General features: G+C 38.1%; 1 protein-coding gene across 5 annotated transcripts; it reads right to left on the bottom strand.

Annotated features, from left to right (window-relative positions):
* Window positions 1-2715: 2715 nt before the first annotated feature.
* On the bottom strand, window positions 2716-16857 carry LOC143848982 (AUGMIN subunit 1-like). Of its 5 annotated transcripts, none has more exons than XM_077358023.1 (7): window positions 16433-16856; window positions 9009-9294; window positions 8769-8898; window positions 8491-8625; window positions 7537-7657; window positions 3165-3302; window positions 2716-3078 (listed from the first exon to the last, which is right to left on the bottom strand). In XM_077358023.1, the coding sequence occupies exons 2-7, from the start codon at window positions 9265-9267 to the stop codon at window positions 2971-2973; spliced, it is 891 nt and encodes a 296-aa protein (XP_077214138.1). In that variant the 5' UTR covers window positions 9268-9294; window positions 16433-16856; the 3' UTR covers window positions 2716-2970. The 5 variants fall into 5 exon arrangements, with proteins under 5 accessions (XP_077214138.1, XP_077214134.1, XP_077214136.1 ...); XM_077358019.1 differs by having other exon boundaries at window positions 8769-8901; window positions 16433-16853; XM_077358021.1 differs by lacking the exon at window positions 16433-16856 and adding an exon at window positions 16319-16432 and having other exon boundaries at window positions 8769-8901.
* Window positions 16858-17846: the final 989 nt, after the last annotated feature.

Below are 17846 nucleotides of genomic sequence, written 5' to 3'. Positions count from 1 at the left end.
ATTATTGGACTCACAATCGGTTGGCATAGTCTCAAACAAACATTGCCTAAATTTGACTCCAATAATCATTTTTGGACACACAATCAGTTCTCGAAATCCAGATTCAGGCTCAATTAGTTTCAGATTATGCCAACCGATTGTCTTCCCTAAACCTCTTATTGGACTCAAATTTAAATGTAATTTTGAGTCCAATAATAGATCTTGGACTTACAATCGGATGCCATAATCTCTATTTAAACTAATATGACCACCTTATTAGTTTAAATGGGGACCAAGTCATAGAATCAGTAAAATTGATGCCTAACACCTTTCAATTTTGTAACCAGCTCGCAGATCTATTTGGTATTGTATTTACAATCAGATTTTGAGAACTTGGCCTCAACCTAGGTGCTGACCCCATCACATTTTTGAGAAGTTTTTATGAGAAGCTAGGATTCCTCTTGACTCAGACGAGATAAGATCCATCTCCAAATTAAAATGAAGAAAAGAGAGAGCCAAAGGAAGGGAGAGGAGGCTCTTGGCAGGGCACCCACGGTGGCGACTTCAGTGGGGAAGTGATTTGGTCAACCTTGAAAATTTTAAGTTAAGGTTTTGCATTAAATTTTAAATTATCTTAATTTTAATAAGATTACTATTTTGTGCCATGCTTGAAGTTATTGGTTTGTTGATTTTTTATATATTTGCTTTGCTCTCAAAAGGCCCCGGGCATACCCATCGCCTTAGAACTCACACATCACTCCATGATTGCAATATGGATTGTGGATTGCATTCTACTGATCTAATTTTTAACCCCATATAAAGTACCGCGTGGCCTGGTCCAGTATGAGGATGGGGTAACTGTGTAGGAGGAAAAAATTTCAATTCACGACCTAGTACTTTCTATAGTACGTTGAATATACTCTCTAATATTGTTATATCATAAGCTCAATTGAAAAATATCTCTTGTGAGATCTATTGAAGTAAAACCAGCCAAAGAAGACCCTGGGCAGTGGGCACTCTCTTGTTGTATGTAAAGGTCTTGATGGTCAAAAACCAAAGCCAAAGAAGACTCTCGGTATTCTCAAAAGGGGATCACTGGATTGCGCCTTTCTAGCATGATTCTCAAGTCTTGGATTTTGTTTCCTACTCTTTGTGGAAGCAGAAAGCTGGTCTTGGAGGTTCAGAGAGCCATCCTGGGAGTTGTTCCCTTGATCAAAAATTCAAAAACAAACCGAATTACTCTATAAAGCCATCTTCAGGAAGCCATCCGAAGGAAAGAGAGATTGAGTGGATTCCTAATAATCCGAATACTTCCTAATCTATCTCCAGGGCATGCATCGCCCTGGGGTGATTCGGTGCTTTTGAAACCCCCTTGCTTCTGCCCCAATGGAAGTTGGATGTAAGGCTGCTTCTTGGGGTTTGGGAGCGTTAATGGTTTCTCTGACTGTCTTAGTATTATTATCAGTGCTATGTTGAAAGGATTGTTGGGTTTAGGAGGGTCTCCCTACTGTAAGAGGTGGAATTAGGGAGATAAGGCGTTCTTTAACAAAGCATAGCTACTTGAAGCAACATTTGGATGGGAAAGGGCTTGAAGTGAAGTTTTTACCTTATCATTGAAAATCGAAATTGGAAGTGGTGGCACCCGTGAATGGGACGTTAATCGTGAATATATCGTAAAGTTGGAAATTCTGTTGGGGTGTGAAGTATGTAAAGGGAATGGGGAAAGGGGAAAAGTTTTTGGATTTTTGTTCTACCAGGAACCTGGAGTTATCTCCTAGGTCATCATACGATGTACTTACTAAGGGACTCCTTGTCTCTCCACTATGTAATCTTCATATGAATTTAATATATATCTGTCAATTTTCAAATAAATAAATAAATACTGAAGCAAAACTTACTAAGGGACTCCTTGTCTCTCCACTATGTAATCTTCATATGAATTTAATATATATCTGTCAATTTTCAAATAAATAAATAAATACTGAAGCAATACTTACTAAGGGACTCCTTGTCTCTCCACTATGTAATCTTCATATGAATTTAATATATATCTGTCAATTTTCAAATAAATAAATAAATACTGAAGCAAAACCAGCCGAGGGGACCCAATCCTTGTCCATCATCAACATGCATGCATATATGAGACTAGATCCCCATACTAAGAATGTTGTCTACAACTAAAGCAAGCACTGTGCTCAATTTAGTTTGATGGATAAGTGTTCATGGGATGAATATTTCTTGCAAAAAGGGGAAAAAAGGCACATATAAGTAATTTTGAATCCAAAGAATCCTTCCAAATCACTGTTGAATCTTGAATTTCAAGTCTCTAGGATACAAGGACTTTACATTCTTCGATCATAAAATCCGGATTTTATACTCCAGCAGTTTGGATTTTACCTATAGAATCCAGGTTCTAAAAATCCATCTCTCATCTAGGGATTTCAAAAACCTGGATCTAAAAAACTGGGTATTGACATCTCGACCTTTCTCGGAATCATTCTCTCTCCATTGTAACAAACCCACATTATAGTGCAGGAAAAACTAATCACCCAAAAACAAATAAACAAAAGTAGATTCGTTTCTGATATTATGCAAAAAGAGTAACATGCTACAATACACGTAGATGATATGGAAATTACGTAGGGAGCAAAATCAATCCCAATGAATTGCACAGTATAATAAATCCTACTATATTTACTCCATAATTTGCATGCATAAAACCAGGAAACACAAGTATAGACAAAGTATATACTATTTTTCCATGCACTGGAATTATCGAAAACCCAAACTGCCACAACTAAATGTGATGACCAGGTAACCAGTTACAGCGTGAGACAAGAGTCACTAGACAGTGAACAAATGGCTCCAATTAAAGATTTATTATAACTGGAAGACGTGATGCAAGTGTTTGGGAATGTTAACATGAATCAACTCACAAAGGAACAGTAAAAATGAAAGTAAATGTACATAAAGAATAAGTGCACCAGAACATTATTCGGTACTGGTAAAAGCTGACTCTAATATGTCTTCAAGATACTTCTCAGCAGCTGCATATTGCCTCTTTTTGTCCTCAATAGTCAAAGTAGCAAGAGCTTTATCCTGCATAACTAGGAAGAGTGAGATTCACATTTACCCTAAAATGCAACAATTTTATACAAAGATGTTATTGCAATAGAGATAAGTACAGGCGGCAAGTCTCGGTAGTTTCTCAAGGTATCCAAAATGGGCTTCATGTTCTTCTCCAACTCCTTTTTATGCTCAGCCATTTCTATCAGCACTCCATGGCTACCCTCTGGGGTGTAGCCCACACGATTAAGTAATGCCTGCTCCCAAAATTATCTCCAGAATGAGTAATATAAAATTTCGGATAAAAGGACAAGGGGGGCGATTGATGCAGCTAGATCCTACGGTGAAGGTATGCATATGATATAAATGAGATGAGAATCAGATTAGAAGCCCCAAAAAAATACACTGAAAGTATTCCTGGGCCATAGAAACAAATCTTCTCCCATTGTGGTGGGCATACAAAAGTTTTTAAGTTTGAATCAGTTGTGCTGAGAGGATATAAGGTACCACAGATATCACTATCATTAGCTGTGATTTGCTATATAAAACAAAAAGGGAAAGATTAAACCCTCATCAGAAAACACAGCTTAAGCTAAATAAACCTCCAACTTGGGATGGACTCTTAACCTGCACACAATTGTGTCACTACTAAAACATGAGAAATTATATGATGAACGAGCGGACTTGCCCGTACTCATCATCCCACCTTTGATATTTGATCTGACAGCAGCACACATTTTAAGATGCTGCTGTTGGATCAAATATCAAGGGCGGTACTTCAATCGTACGTTGAATACGAGCATGTCTGGTCATTCAGCATATAATTTCTCCTAAAACATAACCCAAATCAAATCCTTGGCTTACTAAGAATCAAGTGTATGGCATGAATGAATGTGTCTCTTCCTTCTTTTTATTCCAGTTAGTGCATGCTTATTTTCTCCTTATGGCATGACTGAATGATTGTTTTCCGATAAGGGGTTTCTATAAAAAAATAAAAAAAAAATGAGATCACGAGTAGAAACCAATCGCAAGGCTAGGCAGGATTGGGTGCCTAACTCCTTCCAATCCCGTAACCATATTGCTTACCCGACCTGGGAAGAGCATATCATATTATGATCAGAGTCAATCTAGGGCCCTATAACCCTTTAATTTTCTAGGTGGGGACTCTATTTCTCAAATAAGTGCGGACCTTCTATGCAACGGACCGTTCGCATTACGGAAGAGTTTTCCAAGGCTGAAGCGCTCCGTCCCTACATGAAAGAAGAAGGGAGGCCATTGGAACAGGTCTCCACGCCTTGAAAGTTTTGGGTCAGATTAGGATTAAAGACTCTAACAAGGCAGAGGCATGTTTTAAATTTCAAATGTTTCGGCCAAAATATTTTGGTTTCGGCCACGACTGAAACGAAATTTACATGAAGTCGTTTCTTTACAAGATTTCGGCGAAATTTCGGAAATTTCACCGAAATTCCGAAATTTTGCTGAAATGTCATCAAAATTTCGGTTGAAATTTCGTTTTTAGCCTTTTTTACAAATTTTCGGAAATAGTTCCACCGAAATGTTATAATTCCCACAGAAATTTATGAAATATTCACCGAAATAGCCAAAATTTCCATTAAAATCGAATTTACACCGAAATTTTAAACATTTCGGTCGAAATAAAAAAAAAACGAAATCATAATCATATTTTTACATGATTTCGGCCGAAATTTCAGCCCGAAACCGAAACGTTTCAGTTTCGGTGGTGACCGAAACCGAAATTTAAAACCTTGGGCAGAGGTCCAGGCACTTCTTCATGGTGCTAGACTTCTAGATCTAATACAAACGAATCGGATCATCATTGAAGGAGACGTCCTTAACATGTTGAGATGATTGAGAAATGACGTCAGGCGCCCTTGGAGATTTGAGGACACCATTGAAGAGATTCAGGACATCCTGGAACGTCATAGCATATAGCTCTTCCATATTTAGCGGACTGCTAATTCTGAGGCAGACACTTAAGAATGTTCAAGGGTAACCACCACAGAGTCGATCCATCTGATAGATCAGCCCCCCTGAGTTGGTGCTCCCCCAGCAGACGAGGTGGACTGTTTCTTCATCCCTTTCCTGCTTGATTATTCCTTGTATCCACCTTTTTCTTTTTGTTTAGCTCAGCTGCTTTTACACCACCTCAATCATTGGGATTCGCCACTTTAATAAAATACTACTAAAAAAAACATAAATTCTCTTGTGAAGGATGGTATAAAAATAACACTTTTGTCTATGAAGGAAGATATTAAATCCTAGCCTCGGAGGAGGCTTTATCTTAATTCGCAAAACATCATAGAAGATGCCAATGAATCAGGCATAGAATCTTGTTAGATAATAATGATGATGTTTAATCAACACTCCTTTAGTTCTTCTTAAGCCTCTATTGTTATTCGCAGAAGGTAATTGCATACCTTTCATGAATTTTAATTCTTCAAGATTCGAGGAGCTTGATCCAATGTTGAAAATATGGTAAATCAAATTCAAACAATTGGAGATTTTTCCCAAGAATGATAGATGTTTTATATGGGTAGAAAGAAGCAGCAAACAAGAGAATTGACTTTATACTAGTTGGTGGCGAAATAAAGCTTAAAGGTAAATACAAGATCGATAACTCCTGGTTATGCTTTGTCGATGCAACCTTGAGAGATTTACAACATTATTACTTCATTTTTCCAAAGATGGTTCATTATCATGAAATACGAAAGAAGAAATTGGCAATCAAGGTACAGTTTTCAAAATAACTTGCAAAAGTGGGGCTACCATAAGATATTGGCACTTAAAGATGCAAATTCGAAGGAGAGTTTACTCCAACACAGGGAGAACTAACATAAGTAAAATTCACGAACAAACCCATAATTCAGCAAAGATGATTCAAAAGAAAATGGTGGTCGATCGAGATCCAAAAGTAGGCTGAAAGTATATGAAACATTAAGCTAAAATCAATAGTGGGCCTACAGAGTTCATTTCTCCATGAATATTAGCCAACTTAGTCGTACCCATTTATGATGACTTATAGTATTTTATTTATTTTTTATGAAAAGTTTAAGTAGGTTTTCATTGTCGATATGCAGTTAAAATGTAAATAGTATTTTAGGGCAGTAACATATAATACACTTCCTACATTTATTTTGAGCTGCTCTAAAGTAGAAATTGAGCTTTATTTAGGTTGATCCAAGGGTCTTCACGTATTTTAGGTCTATATATAAAGCTTTGATGTACTTTTCAAGAGGTCGGTGAATAGCTATGAGTTTTCCCTTATATGTTTTGGGTTTTAACCTTCTTTGATCAAGTTTTGATCAAATCTATTTTCAGATGATCTCTCTCTAGCATTGTTTTTGAAGATCTATTGGATATTTTGTGAGATTGCTCAATTCTATAGCAAGTTTACTACTTATGGTGGATTTCTAGCAGTCTACTTGCATCAATAATCAGCCAATCAAAATGGAAAAGCTATTTGCTTCATATTTCCAAGTCAACCAGGCAAAAGTCATGTTTATCAACTAGTTGAGTAAAATGTATAGAAGCATAGCCACATGATACATACAACCAACAAGAAACAGAAAATTAGTCAAGTGAACCCACATTACTTGAAATTATAGAACGGTTACAAGGAGAGCAAATCATTTACTGAGACTAATTCATTCCAAAAATTTAAAATAGAGGACTCTAGATTTGTCACTTTGATTGTCATGCTCTTTTTCCTGCCTTTAGATTTTTATTACCCTACTTGAAGTGGAAGCATGTCTTAGGAGTTACGTGCGACCGTAAAATCCCTACCAAGTTGAAGGGAAAGTTTTATAAGACAGCTGTGAGGCCAGCCATGCTGTACGGCTCTGAATGTTGGGCCACCAAGAAGCAGCATGTGCATAAGATGATTGTAGCGGAGATGCAAATGGTTAGATGGATGTGCGGCCACACAAGGCTAGATAGAATTAAAAATGAAGACATTCGTAAAAAGGTGGGGGTGGCTCCAATTGAGGAGAAGATGAGAGAGCACCGCTTAGGATGGTTTGGACATATCCAACGTAGGCCTTTGGATGCTCCGGTGAGAAGAGGCGACTCGTGCCAAATTGATGGAGCAAAAAAAGGTATGGGCAAACCAAAAACAATGTGGGTAGAAACATTGAGGAAAGACTTGATAGCTAGGAACATAACAGAAAACTTGACCTTGGATAGGATAAAATGGAAGAAAGTGATCCACGTAGAAGAATCCAACTAGAACCAGGATTAGAGCCAGGTAGAATCCTTTTACCTTCTTCATGATTTTTTTCTAAAGGATTCATTTAGCTGACCCCAACAAGTTTGGGACAAAGGCTTTGTTGGTTTGAGTTGAGTTGAGTTGAGTACTTGAGTTTATACATTTTTAAGCCTAAGTGACTGACCGAAGCCAACCCTAATCCAATTCATTTTTATGTAATCCCCAGGATTCATATGGTCCAACAAAAAAAGGAAACGAGGGAGTACCTTATAGAGGGAATATTGTTGCAAAAATTGTTGCTCTTTTGAGACCACGATAGGCAAGTTAGTCTTCCAATGAAGAATTTGCTCAAAGCTAGCTACTTCATCATCCAATTGTGAAAAAGTTCTGTAAAGAAATAACAGCATTTCTTATAAGAATCATCACGTGTATATCTGTGAATGCTTACATAGTAAACACATAATTAATATGCCTTTTTCATCCTCCATACAACACAACTACGTAAGGATGTTTCCATAACAATGGGTAATGATTTCATTATTGTCGTTACCATCATTATTTCAATTGCAGTTGATTTTTATGGGTGGATAGTATTGCTGATAAAGGAAAGAGAAACTTAACAAAAGCAAATGTGAATAAGATCAAATAGTGCATATGTAACAAGGAACCCCCATGTGGTTTACTTTTATTATTTTGTCACTTACATACTACTGATAACAACAGTCTTGGTGTAGTCCTCTTAATAAGATAGATGGTTCTATAGCTTCTGCTTGTATTAAGTATGAATCAATATTTAGCTAGAATAGTTTTTTTTAATGGTATTTAACCAGAAAATTTTTAACAGTATCATACAACTGAATGGATGCACATCTGGCCGAGCCTCTTCCCATGTTTATCTGGGTCAATGATGTAGGCTATGACTAGGAAGATGCAGCTGTGGGATGGAACAAAAACCCAACCAGCTTAATCTTACAGACCTGTTACTCTATGCAACAACCTCACATATTTCAACTATTTTAGCATCAATCCAATTACGAATTTATGTTTTCTCTCTTCAATTCAAAACCATTTAGAAGAATGATTTTCACCCAAAGTTGAAGACAGAAATTCATGAGATATGGTGAAGAACTCAATCTTAAAATAGAAGCACAAAATCCCCATAAGCCCCTCAATAATAATCTAAGAAACAAAAACAAAAAATTAAAACGATTGTGAAATACCTTTTCAAATATGTTAGTCTCGCAAGGGCCTTCCGAGTATGTTCAAGAACAACTTTTGACTCTTCTTGTATTTTAGCTCTCTTCTCTTCTACCTCAGTCTTCCTCAAACAAATATCTCCCATTGCTACAAGAAAACTACACACACACACACACACACACATTCCCAATTACTATATTCCCCAATTGATACAGAAATTCCTAAAAAAATATTAAAAAAGGCAATGTAATTAGGAAAGGCTTAGTTGAGTTGAGTTATGTAATGGGGAAAGAATGCGTGCCTACTCATTTCAGTATCACTTATATTTAGCAATTTTGCAACGTTTGCAAGAACCTGCCCAGACACAGTGGCATTCCGCGACCAGCTCTCCTGTGCCAATCCCACGTTTTCCAATATCTCTCTAATTCTCGCTGCTGCAATTTGATAGTTTTCAGTTATAGGTCCTAGAGAGATGTAAGGTTTGAAGATAGGATTGGCAGAAAGACGAAAACAAAAGAAAGATAATGTTACAAGTCCTAACCTTGGGAATGATATTCTGTGGCTTTCTGACGGAGATCAGCTGCGACAATTCCAGCCGCCTTAGTCTTTGCCCGGGAGACGGTGGCCAGAGCGTGCAAGTGAGCTACACTTTGTGGCTTGTATTCAATTTCTGGCACATCCTTTCCAGTGGTTTCAAACTGTGAAACAAGCCAAGCTTTCACTTCCGCAATTCGAGGATCATCAAAATTGCTCTCCCCATCGCCTGTTGGGCGATTGGCTGCAGAAATGAGACCGCTCATTTCTTCGTTAACTCTTCAATATAACGGCTGTCATATGAAAGGAAAGGACACAGCAGACAAAAGAAAAGAGTCACTGCTGGAATTTAGAAATAGAAAGCATGTGATTACGGTTAGAAGAAAACAAGGGATTTGAAATGAATTGAAGCAAACAGGTTTTTTGCTGAAACATCATACGGATTTGGAAAATATGTTAATTCCCAAACCATCACTGAAAATCAATACATTAATTAAATAAATAATAATAGTTAAACATGCTTACAAAAGGATTATCCAATGGAAACACAATCCCTAAAATCTAATTCATGAAGCAAACGGGTTTTTTTTGGTTAAAACGTAAAACGGATTTGGAAAAGATGTTAGGGCCCGTTTGGATACCTCATATTTTGTATTTGGATTTGGAATTGAGTTTTGAATAAAAAAATGAATAAATCCGCCAGCTTGAGAGGGGGGGGCTTAATTCCCAAACCATAACTAAAAATCAATTTCTTACTTAAATAAATAATAAATAGTTAAACATGCTCACAAAAGGATTATCCAATGGAAATTCAATCCCTAAAATCTAATTCCATCCACTTATGTTATGAGGTGAATCTTTTGCCACAAGTTTACCCTTTTCCCCAATGACCAAGTTGGTCGCAGAAAATACAATCAACTAAGCTATAATGTAATAGATACAAAGCAGGAATAACAGAACCAGTGCAAGCTCTTCAAGGAGGCATACAATCGATGTCAAAATCACTATTCTGTGAACACCCGAGCAAGCCAAAGCATCCGCCTCTCAGTTAGCCGATCGTCGGACGTGCCCAACTATAGTGTCGAGGACCTCTATTCGATCATGGATCTCTTCTATGGCATCTGCAAACCTCCAAGGGAAAGCGAGCTCGTCTCTCACCCATCTGAATACATGAGGTAATCTCTCTCGATGATCATCTGAATACATGAGGGAATCTCTTTCGATGATCATCCGGTATATCAGAGATACGTCTACCAGTATGATCCCATGAAGAAGAGTCTAAACCTCCACCTCATTAGAGCCCTTCTCACCTACAAGTCCTGAATAAGCCCTGAATAAGCCCAGAGAACTTCTCTAGCATCATTCCTTAGTAGCTCCCTGATGCCTGTCGAGATATAGGGTTGCCAACACCCGAGCCGACAAACCACCAAGAGAAAGTACACTTTTCTTTCAAGGGGAGAGTTTCTTTTCCACCCTTGAGATGTGTCCCATCTTGCACCCCAAACCCGACCCGGGATAGTTTCTCGGGTCGGGTTTTTTCACATTGTTGCATTATTTAAACTTGATTTGAAGAATACACCAGCATAAAAAAAATAGAAGTGCGCCTTTACTGCTGAACATGGAGATTAAAGTAAATGCTACAGTAGTTTCTCGATTGAAACAACAATTTATAATATAAACCGAGCCCCAAGAATCTGTTTGAAAAATCCTTGATGCAAGTTCATTTCATTGCAATCAATATAAATGAGCACCATACTAGGATTCATAATATATTAATATTCTAGATAAGAATGGAACTAGATGTGGGGCTACCACATATTTCCCCTTGAAACAGCACAGAAGAACACAAGAAGACGGTATTTTACATGGTTCGGCAAGATGCCTACTCCACGGAGAGATCTCTTGTTCTTTCTCTCATATGAAATCCATACGCATACAGCAATCTTATATAGAAAAGGGATACAATAATCATGCTCAATCAAATCCTCTCAACAAAGGCAACAATGGCATAACGGTAAAGAGGGTGAGATGGCAAGAGGCTGAAATGGAAACATGTTGAAATGGCAAGGGACTTAAATGGCAAGAGCATCACACGCTCCAACACCCCTGGAGCATGTAATATAGGCAAGCTTTTATAACAAAAGAATCTGATATTGCACTGTTTTGCATACGGAACTGTTGTTGATGGACTCAAACCATGGCAAGTCAAATTTGCCATGATTTGTGGACATGAACACAAAGTGTCGGACATGGCAAACCATCAAAATTTAGAAATGAGGACAAGGTTAAAATAGAAAGTTGCAACAACATCATTTAACAAACTAATAAATCTTAGGATTAATCAACTATAATCTAAAATAGAAATGAGAAACAAATAACAACGTATTCATTAATTTAATCTAATCTCTTCAGTCACCAATACGCAGTGAGAAAGGGAGACCGATAGGATACAATGAATATAGTATTGGAATAAGAGTTTGTTTAGGGTTTTAGGTTTAGAGGAGGGGATATAAGTATAATAACAAATATTAGATAAAGAAGAGAAAAGTTAATAATAAGGTAAACACACTATTCAATAATAAAACAAAATCTCACATTTGACATGCCCACATTAAGTTTGACACTTCTAGTAGTACATTTAAAAGTGTTGAAAGGAGTGTCAATGCGTGTGGACCAGCGTGGCGTATCGGAATTGGCCGTGTGTCAGCAATAAATTCGAAGTGTATTCTAAATAATAGCAAATTTGCTAGACAGGATCAAAAGTGTCTAGTTCAAACTCTAATTTTATGAAAAATAAGCCTTAACAGTGATCAGGCCGACAAAGTTCTTACAAAATCATGAGCTCTTACATTGACTCACCCAAATGAAAGAAGGAAATAGAGGTCCAATTTTTGGGTTCGAATCTGCCGTTTGAACATTGATCTCCATCGATACACACATCTGCATGTTGGTGTGCATACCACATGCAAGCAAGCAACATGTGCAGATGCACTTATATAGAAAAAATAAAAATTAAGAATGTGAAACTCTATTTGTGAACATTATCTTTTTGATAGGCTAGAGAAAATTGAAGACCTGACCTCACTTGTCATATACTTGGGCCATCCCCAATAGGGAGAAGGCTCAATCGTTAGAAGGTTGGTACCATGACTGCACAGTTGTTTAGATATTGATTTTTTCCTTGTCAACCACCTCTCTATGATAAGTAATAAACTTTACTGATAAAAAAGAAGCAAATATGGAGTGTTCACATAAGGAAGGGAATATGACACCCTATAGACACCACAAAATGTCCATCTCTTAGCAAGGGAGTTGGCAACGGGGCGGAGCCAGGAATTTGTTCGGGGGGGGGGGGGGGGGGGAATGGGGGGGAATGTAGGGGTGCAACTTGGGACTGGCTAAACCCGATTTTGGCTTGGGTTGGGTTCGCATTTCCTCGGGTTGGGTTGGGTTGGGAAAAGCCAACCCGATCTAATTTCGGTTTGGGTTAGGGTCGAGACCTTGGTGACCTTTGTCCTCTAAGCTTATCTTAATTTTTCTTTGGGTTATGTTTTTTCCTATATTTTTTGTTTTTGGCCCTAGATGAACTCGAACCCAACCCGACTCAACCTAACCCGATTTCAGCTTAGATGGCTTGGGTTAAGGTTGAGAGATTTAGAGGTTTTAAAATCCAGGTTTTAGCTTGGTAAAATCTAGGATTTTAAAATCCTAGATTATCCAAGCAACCCCTTTGTATTTTGGGAAAAGGTATGAGAGAGAGAGAGAGAGATGATGTGGAGTGAGCATTTTTCTTGTACATGTACCATTAGCATAGAAGCAAAGAAAAAAAAATCAAGAGAGATGACGACGACGTGGAGTCAATAGATTTTCTTTGGATTTTAAAATCATAGATTTTACCAAGCTAAAACCTGGATTTTAAAACCTCTAAATCTATCAACCTTAACCCAAGCCATCTAACCTGAAATCGGGTCAGGTTGAGTTGGGTTGGGTTCGAGCTCATCTACGGCCAAAAACAAAAATATAGGAAAAAAACTTAACCCAAAGAAAAATTAAGATAAAATTAGAGGACAGAGGTCACCAAGGTCTCGACCCTAAACCAAACCGAAATTAGATCAGGTTGGCCGCCCCTGTGAAAGACAGATAGAGATGATGTGGAGTGAGCATTTTTCGTGTGTATGTACCATTAGCGTAGAAGGAAAGAGAGACAAAAAAAATCAAGCGTGATGATGATGATGAAGACGTGGAGTCAACATTTTCGTGGGCATGTCCATTATTCACATAAAAGGAAAGAAAGAAAAAAAACGGTGGTGCATTAATTCCTGACATATGCAGGAGGCATTGATTCATGGCACATAAAAGAGAGAAAGGGAGGCATCACTTGCAGACAGAGGGGGCAAATATTAAGGGCGTTAATTACAAAGCTACTAGTACTAGCATTTAAAAACTGAATATATTTTTTTCCAAATTTCAGGGGGGGGTAACCCCTCCCCCTGGCTCCGCCGCTGGTTGGCAATCATGTTTCCATCTCATAAGGAAACTAAACATCTACAACTGCTGCCAAGGAAGAGTAAAGGATCCATGAAACCTCAATGAAAACTAAACCTCAATGTAGTGGTGATTTTACCAATTCCATCCAATTTCCACTATCATGCGTTGTTTTGTTACAAACTCGAATCGGTTCGTAACGTGATTGATCTTCTAAGAGGGAAGGTCGGCCTCTTGATCCACTTCGAGGGAAGGATCAGTCCTCCTTTGTGCAGAAACACAATTTCTTGAATAATTTCTCTATTGATGAAATAGAAGATTACAACTTATTTATATCCCATAATTCTACATACTTTCCTAATTAATAAGAATCCTACCCAAATCTACTTCCTAATTAAATAATAGCTTACTATTCTAAGAGTAGCGAATATGCTAAGAGTCTTATCAAATCTTCATCTATTACTGAATATAGATAACAACTAAAAGTATTGTCAGAAACCACATGTATATCAAAAGCCAATTTAGATATTGCTAAATCCTAAGTGGGACCCATCTAAGTACGTATCATTCCACCCGCCTTGAAATCAACCTTGTCCTCAAGGTTGAAGATTAAGCACTGATTGGTAAAAAATGAGATCGTGCGTCTCTTTCTTCCTCCCTTCGTCCTGTAATTAATCATCATTTCGCATGCCGTCATCAAGGGTTGCGACATCTCCATCTTCAAACGAATCTCATCATGTCGTTCATCAAAGCTCTTTTGCCACGCTTTTTTGAAATAATTGAGATTTAGATGCACGAATGGTCTTGGATGAGGATCTTTTCGATGGTGCTGGACATGTTGAGAGGGATGACGGATTTTACGGCGACAAACTCGTCGAACTCGACGACACTGAAAATCAGCGACGACTTTCTTTTGTGGCTTCTTCTCTTCTATATGATCCTCTTTCGCTCTTCTTCTTTTGTCCACTTTTCCTGTTTCGTCGTTTTCGTTTTATTGTGCAAGGCTTTTCGATGATGTTCTCGCTCAAATCTTCTATCATACATGGAGGTTCTTCTTACTTCACGCCAAACGATAATGTTATCTCATTGAACATGGCCTTCATAGAAGCTAGATGCCTTAGGATCTCTCTTATATTCTCATCCCACTGATCCATTGCTCCTTCGATTTGCTTCGACATGATAACGAATTGTGCTGCTCTGATACCAATTGTTACAAACTCGAATCAGTTTGTAACGTGGTTGATCTTCTTAGAGGGAAGATCGGCCCCTTGATCCACTTCGAGGGAAGGATCAGTCCTCCTTTGTTCAGAAACACAATTTCTTGAATAATTTCTCTATTGATGAAATAGAAGATTACAACTTATTTATATCCCATAATTCTACATACTTTCCTGCATGATAAGAATCCTACCCATATCTACTTCCTAATTAAATAATAGCTTACTATTCTAAGAGTAGCCAATATGCTAAGAGTCCTATCAAATCTTCATCCCCTACTGAATATAGATAACTACTAAAAGTATTGCCAGAAACCGCATTTATATCAAAAGCCAATTTAGACATTGCTAAATCCTAAGTGGGACCCATCTAGGTACGTATCATGTTTTTGGAAACATATTGCACAGAAACAAAAAAAGGGCGGCCCAGTGCACGAGGCTTCTGCCATTGTGGGGTCTGGGGAGGGCTAGATGTATGCAGCCTTACCCCTGCTTTCCAGAGAGGCTGTTTCCGTTACTCGTACTCGTGACCACTAGGTCACAATGGAGCAACCTTACCGTTGCGCCAAGGCTCGCAACATACGGTACAAAAACAAACAGTATAATAACCCACAACAAAGACACATCCAAAGAACAAAAATACATCAATTACAATAACAAAAAAAGACATTCATATACCATGCTTCATCAAAGAGCGCACCAATTCCAAGACCAGAGAACACCAGCTTCGAGACACTAAGTTACAGTTTATGTACTGGTTTTTCCAGCTAAAAATACAACGGCAGAAACTGAATTTTCAAGAACAAATGAGGAACTGCTTTTTCTAGAACAGTAGTTAGAACAGATATTTCCAGAACAGATGAGAAATTGATCTGACCATAACATTTTAGAGATTGATTTTTGCAGCTCGTTCCTCTGATGACCGAAGAGGGATAGGAGAAACCAAAACGCGTGAAACAGCATATGGTACAAAACAAAAACATAAAAAAATAATGCAATATCATATGCAAGAAGCGTGCAGAAACAGTAGAGAAAAATTATTCAATATCACATCCAAGAAGCAGCTTAAGATGCATGTTAGAGATAAATTTTCTAATTTAGATGCTTTCCTTATTTATGTTATTGTTGTCTTATATTGGGTTTCCTTATTTTCTTTTTCCTTTTCTGCTGATTTATATTTCCTTATTTTGCTTCCCCTAATTTCTATATAATGTAGATCCCGTATGGCTATTCAGGAAGGAATAATCACAATTAGTGCAATTAGCATATTGGAGGCCGAGTTTCCTCGAACTAACTCATTGGAGGCCTGAGTTTCCTCGAATTAACTCATTCTTTCCTTTTTTTTCTATCATCTTCTTCACTATTTTCTTTTCTGATATAAGGGTGTTCTATCCTTGCAGAAACACACACACAAACAAAAAAAAAACAGATAATCGAAGAAGTATAGGAGAGGAGAAGGGAGATAATTGATAAACTATGAGAAGATTTCTATTAATCTTGGATGATTTACAATCAATCTCTAATGAATGTTTATATAGAATACTCAATGAGATAAACATAGAAAGGGAATGTTGACAAGATTTTAAAAGATAATCTTAATCTAAACCCTAATTACCAAATCAAAGCTAGCTGCATATATACTGCAACCTATCTGATTTTATTCTCTAACAATAAAAGAGAGAATAAGAGGTAGCGAGAAAAAAAGGGTTTCTGCAGTTTTTGATAATACCTGTGCAGAGGGAGGGAGAATCGAGAGGCTACTGTTTGCATGGGGGGAACAGTGACACAGGTTCACTTTTCATCAGAATTTGTCTTATTATCTCCTATTCATCCGAGGTGGCTGCTCTCATATGCAACAGCCAGATTCGAAATGCCTTTCTAGGATAGTCCCTGGCAAATCCCCTAAATTATAAACAGAGGGCTAGTAGAGAGTTGAGACTCACAGGCGGCCTTGCTAAAAAGGGGGCAAAGACATTGGTCAAATCCCAAAACTATAAACAGAGAGGGAGCCTAGACTCAGAGGCCGCTTGCAAAGAACCGGCAAAGGGTGCGTGTATTAGTCAAAAAGTCAAATCCCATTTAAGATGGCATTTGAAGTTAAGATCATGTGCATCTTTAGTGTAATTTGACCAATAGGGCGTCCTTTGCTCCATTTTTTTGCAAGGGCACCTGTGAATCTAGCATTCCTCTTATAAATAAATAAAATAACAAAAACTTGGTTTTCGGTCTGGTTTCTTCTCTATTAGACCATGGTCCCTAGTTACAACCGAAGGGTGAAATCCAAAAATTTCTGGAAATTTCGGTTTCGGTCCCCACCGAAAATTTCGGATTTCGGCCGAAATTTAAAACCATGGTTGCAACCCCTAGTCTAGGGATTTGCTAGGGACCATGGCTCCTGAAAAAGGCCACAGAAAGACAAACTTGATTGCACCCAAGTTGCAACCCTAGTCTATGTATTATTCCCAATTAGGTTCTTCAACTGTCTCAAACACTTTCTACTAGCTGTTGTCTGTCATCGAACAACTGGGTGATGACGAATATTTCAAACCCATGCAACCTTTTCTCCGTCGACTGACTGATCAAACCATGGCTCCTGAAAAAGCCACGGAAAGAAGAGTCTCCAATCTTCCTCTGACAGCTCGTATCCAAGTTCAAAGGAAGTTTAGCCTTAACTACTTCTAGCCACTCGGCTACTCCTCATGCCCTACGCCCTATACCCATTGCGGGCAAAGTGCGGCTATCTTCACATCATGCTTGCTAATTTGAGATTATAGATGTATAATGTATTAGAGCTGTATTTCCTCAGCCAATGCTTCCTCCAAACTAATTTGTGACACTCAAGGGTCGCCAAGTTATATTGTTGGTGGTTGCTCTTCTTTAGAGATCTTCCTAGAGCGGTGGTCAGCATCTCCCCACGTGGTGAGCTTTGGATTCTCATGGAGGGACGGTACAACACCTTCCTTGTACAACCAAGGGCGGACTAATAGCAAATTAAAGGATGTTTTCACAAATAAAACCTGTAATTTGACGTTGAATGTCTCCCCCATATCAAAACATCTTAGGCAAAGGACTTGGTGGTGCATCTACGAGTGTTGTCATATGCCGAGATGCATTGGCCAGATGGGGTAAAATCTTCAAGTCCT

Source organism: Tasmannia lanceolata, unplaced genomic scaffold, assembly GCF_043159265.1.
Source record: "Tasmannia lanceolata isolate RefF3 unplaced genomic scaffold, GAP_Taslan_0.1 ptg000016l, whole genome shotgun sequence".
Lineage (NCBI taxonomy): Eukaryota > Viridiplantae > Streptophyta > Magnoliopsida > Canellales > Winteraceae > Tasmannia > Tasmannia lanceolata.
This window is presented reverse-complemented; position numbering and strand designations above follow the sequence as displayed.